This window comes from Fonsecaea monophora (assembly GCF_001642475.1).
Source record: "Fonsecaea monophora strain CBS 269.37 chromosome Unknown Scaff235, whole genome shotgun sequence".
NCBI classification, from domain to species: domain Eukaryota; kingdom Fungi; phylum Ascomycota; class Eurotiomycetes; order Chaetothyriales; family Herpotrichiellaceae; genus Fonsecaea; species Fonsecaea monophora.
This window is the reverse complement of record NW_019174166.1, coordinates 2,088-7,244: the sequence shown is the minus strand read 5'-3', so window position 1 is coordinate 7,244 and position 5,157 is coordinate 2,088. Positions and strand designations below refer to the sequence as shown.

Below are 5,157 nucleotides of genomic sequence, written 5' to 3'. Positions count from 1 at the left end.
GGATGAGCGTGGCCGCTTCACATGGGTAAGTTTTGGTTGTTGCATGGTTTTTGCACGGTTGTTACAATATACCAAGTTTTTCAGCGAGACCGATACCTACACCATCATACAAGTGCGGGTCCTGTTAATGTAACAATAACAAACTAAAGACTTTGGGATCAAAGACCTTGACACCATGTCCTACAATACCACGCTGCCGTCCCAAAGACTCCTGTGCTTTGGCGACAGCCCATGTCTGAACGACTACAGGTGCTGTCGGGGCGGAATGAGGCTGTTGCCGCAGATATCCACCTGTCCAAATCACCGTCCAACTCTTGGAACGTGGCGACATCACCTTTCGACACTGGCCTCGGTGCCGCTCACAAAGATGCGTCTCCTCCGCTCTTCCTGCTTCGTGGTACTGCCAAAGCATTGACAAGCTTGCTAACTTGCCTGATTAGCGTAAAGGAGAGCAGATCTCGTTGCAAATGAGGAGGAGCGTCTCGCGTGCCGCTTGAATCAAGATCGACGAGATGGCCGCTGTCATGCATGTGCAAACCCATCTATCGCCATAGCGAGATGTTTTCGCAGTACAATCGCCGCCCGATGTACTACTTGAAAAAACATCAGCGACGCACAGGACTCCCGAGCACGGCTTGGCGGCCCTGAGGTAATGCTTGAGTCGCGGGAGCAAAGCTACGAGTGTGTCAGAAGCGGCTCAAATGTGACCCCATAGGCCCATCCCTGGTGCTCCTAACGCCCGGAAAGCCCCTACCCCGAGCTCCTTTTGCGATTATTCTTGCTGCTTCTCGGGGTCTGGGCATTTCTGGGCTAAGTTGCCTACGGATGCACTCATGACTGCGTCAAACGATTCAATGTAACGACACAGAATCCTCAGTGTGTCCAGCAAGAAAGCCTCACACCTGACCACGCCTTGAGGCCTCTCGAGCTTGTCATGTTGAGACCGTTCATTGACGGGCTGTCGGTGTACGCATGCAAATGTTGTGACGACCATTTGTCTTTGGGGCCCTTTGAGGCTGGAGTTCCGCCGATACCTTGGACGCCTAGTAGCCATCTGGTAGCCTGATGAGGCAGAACGGGTCACTCAATTGCCATGTTGAAAACACTGCCACGAGTGCTGTAATGTACACTGCAATGAACATACTACCATCTGACTCTGGAGAAGATGTCGTTGATGCCGCCACAGTCGTTTTCTTTTAATCTTCTCCTCTTGCTTTCATTCTTCCTGATATGCCTTGACCACGATTAAGATGCCACAAACCGGCACCAGCACATTCTCTTCGACTTGTGGAATTCGGCCCAGCGTATCTGGAATCTTGAAGTCCGCGCTTTTCTCCTGCAGTAGCTGGATAAGTCGAATGTTTTTCGCCTTAGCCAAAGTGCGATTCCGGTTCGCTCTGCAATCATCATCAACAAGGTAGGAGTCTCCCAGAACGCACCCCAACTCTCCTGTGCCTGTTATTGTTCGCTGACAACAGGACCGCACTTTGTTCCACACGCTGCATGTCCGCTACCACATGCAAATTTCAAGTCTCAACGAGCTCATCGTTTAGTAATTCGGAGATTGCTCTCAACTGCGACTTGCAAGTGATTGACTCTGCCCAGGAATACTCCGCAAGACTCGGTAATTGATCTCTTCCCAAATTCTGGTGAGTCAAATGCTGACAGCTATCTTCACCTCATCATTGACAGGTTGTCGCTAGGCGATCACCCTCATGAGTCTGGGATGCGGAACAGAGACAATCGCGAACCCTGCGTCCAACGAAAATGGGAAACCGTGCCTTTTGCGCTCTCGAGCTCAAATCGACCCATCCCCGGCCGTCGTTCAAGAGTTGACCACAAGCTCGTCTACGCCACGGACGAAGATGGAACCACAAGATTGGAAAGAGATTGGAAAGAGATTGGAAAGAGATTGGAAAGAGATTGGAAAGAGATCGGAAAGAGATTGGAAAGAGGATGACAACGTGCTCATTCAATTACAACGAGAATCTCTGGAAGAGGCCTTCTTCGATGATCTCGAAGACCATGTGTCGGACATTTGCGACATCGTTGCTTGCCACCTCTCTTTGGGCCGGCGCCAACGCTGTATCGTGGCCCCACGGTCACAATGGTTGCACGGGAGCTTCAACACTTGGCATCTCTATTCGTGTCACAAACTGGCGGACACAGCGGCTGTTGTTGAGCTGCCCGTTCCCTTATATGGTCGGCGGTCCTGATGGGTTGGACGAGAAGATCCGGTGTAAAGCTGCCACATTTGCCTGGATGTCCGCTAATTGTCCGCGGGTCCCAATTCCTCATCTCTGGGGGTTCGGTCTTCCAAGTGGTTCTAGAGTAGGTGATGAGCAGACAACGATCCGACATCGAAGGAGGTGCTAACTAGGCGTTCTAGTTTACTACTCTCGAGTGTCTTCCCTGGTACTGACCATAATTTCTCGAAACTGAAAGATGGTTACAAAGACTGTTATAAAGACTGCTACAATGGATATTTGTGGTATACGGCAAGGCCTATCCCACTTACAATGTGGATACCTGCTTGTGGACTACATTGAATCGGAACAAGGGGGTTTACTATCCCAAGTATGGCCGCACTCCTCGGAGGCACGAAAAAGGACTTTCTATCACAGCTTGTCAAGAATCATGCTGGATCTGGCTCGCCAGCCCCTCCCAAAGACCAGTTATCACAGACAGCGCAGGGAGCCGAAGTCAATCGCACGAGAGGAGCATGCTACTCAGAGTGGAGAAGCATACTCCTACGCGGCCTCAGTAAAAAGGCCCTCCCAGGGGTAGATGGGCTATGGCAAGATATCGCAATGGACTTTATCGTAGGGCTACCGCCGTCGATGCACGGGCGAAACGTATGCGACTCGATACTAGTCATTGTCGATCGATTTTCGAAGATGGTTTCTTTAACTCCGTGTCTTAGTACCATCGACGCTCCGCGACTAGGACAGTTAGTCCTGGAGAAGGTAGTTACAAGGTTTGGGGCGCCGAAGTCAATTGTATGCGATCGAGGTACGAGTTCACGTCTTCATACTGCGGTACCCTATGCTCCTACCTTGCGACTCGTAGGCTATTCTCAACTGCGTTTCATCCGCAGACCGACGGGCAGACGGAACGGACGAACTAGACCTTGGATTACTATCTCCGATGCTACGTTAACTACCAGTAATTGGATTAGGCTGAGCTACTCGTAAGCGCTAAGTACGATCCCAACGTAGCGCCTAACGCCTCTACGGGACACCGTTCGATCTTACCCTGTCGTTCTCGCCTACGTTACGCATAAATGTCGAACGCGAAGAGCTCACGTAGTAACCGTTGAACGTTACAGCGAAAGAAAGAGCTACATCCCTCATGAAATCGCTCACTGTGGCGGAAGAAGTACGCGAGGCCGCTGAGGCTCGCATACGGAAATATTACGACTAGAAGAGGACGAGTATATCCTTTAATATCGGCGATCAAGTTCTTGTTTCTGCTAGGAACATCAGGACTCTCCGTACTAGTAAAAGGCTCGCTGACCAGCTCCTACGACCCTTTGAAATCATCGATAAATATAGCGTAAACGCGTACACGCTTAAGTTGCTAAAGAAATACGGAGGACTTCACCATACGTTTCACGTCTCCTGGTTACAGGCGTATCGCGCTCGTCACGGCGCGAAGATACCTAAACCTGTCAACATTGAAGGCGAGGGAGAATAGGAAGTGCAAGAACTACTAGGAGAACGCCGCCGATACGGGCGAATCGAGTTCCACGTTCGCTGGAAAGGATTCGGAGAGGCGGACGACTCATGGCAACCTACGATAGACCTGAGACACGCGCGCGAGGCGATCGCTGACTATAGGAGGAAAGCAGGAATAGGAAATTGAGTAAAGGGATTTGTATTTGACCTGAGGCCAGGCACGCGAGATGCATGCGACGCCGCAGCGCCCTGATTATCATTTAGCCACAAGCCGCAGGCGTGCACAGCACGCACTGCTCAAGGGCAATGCCACCACCAGAAGAACCCACACCAGCCACACAGGCGACACACACGCGACACACAGGAGAGACGTACACAGCTCGCACTCTACTCCTCGTCTTCACTCATGGAGAAGTCGGACCCACGACCACTGTCTGCCTCATCGTACCAGACAGGGGGACTCAAGCCATGCTGTACAAGTCAGCGCGGAACGCAAGAGAGAAGCATGCGACACTCACGACTTCCGCATAGTATCCAACCATGAAGCGCATGGCCTCCATGATGCCACCAAGGATTTCAGTGGTCTTGTCGGCGGGGGCGGCGGTGGTCGGGGAGGCGGCAAGGTTGCGTCTCGAAGACGCCTTTGATGCGGTCTGCATGCGCCTCGACAGCACAGCGGCTTCGGACCGGATGTCCTCCACCGACGGCGCGTCGGCCTCGCCATCCACAATCATTTGATTGCGGGCGAGGAGGCGGTTGGCGGCAGCGACGCAGGACAGGGGGACCTGGCTGCGATGAGCATGCGACAAGCTTGCGGGGACGCGTACAGTAACGCGATACTTACAGGGACACAGCCTGTGCTAGCACGCCTACCACGCCTGCAGCGGCCGCAGCGGGTGTAGCCTCCACTGACACGCGTGTCGCAGGCGACAGTTGTACCAGCGGTACAGCCACGAACAGCGCGGAGCGAGCGCAAACAACGTTGGCAGGGTAACTTCTCTCGACTTGCACGTCGAGACTCCTTAGTTGGAGTAGGGGCGGGGGCTAAACGCGCGGGTCAGCAGTGCGAGACGCGTGCGACCAGTATGAAACTCACGGGCGCCACCAGGGCGACGAGGGGGTTGGCCACCTGCACCTGAGGCGGTGCTGCCAGGGAGGGAATCGACGGTGTTCATCTGCAAAGCGGTTAGCAGGCGAGCAACATGCGACGTGTGCTACTGACTTTGATATATATATATATATATGCTACTGACTTTGGTCTGTTGTACGAGAGAAGCAAAAGAGGAAAGGAAACAGAACTGGAAGAGGGAGAGAGCAAGACTAAATACTCAGGCGAAGAGCATGGCCGCATTGGGGCAGAATGAGGCTATTCAGAGGTACCTTGGCGTATTTAGAGATACCTTGGCGTATTTGGAAGGTACCTTGGCGCATTCAGTGGCATCTTGGCGTATCTAGAGGCGTGTTGGCGCAGCGTATTCAT

At 52.7% G+C, this 5,157-nt stretch overlaps 1 protein-coding gene across 1 annotated transcript; it reads left to right on the top strand.

Moving 5' to 3' along the window:
• Positions 1–1,715: 1,715 nt before the first annotated feature.
• On the top strand, positions 1,716–2,216 carry AYO21_12125 (hypothetical protein; the record flags this gene model as incomplete). Its single annotated transcript, XM_022661954.1, has 1 exon — positions 1,716–2,216. One exon carries the CDS (start codon positions 1,716–1,718, stop codon positions 2,214–2,216), a length of 501 nt encoding a protein of 166 aa, XP_022505736.1.
• Between the last annotated feature and the right edge of the window lie 2,941 nt (positions 2,217–5,157).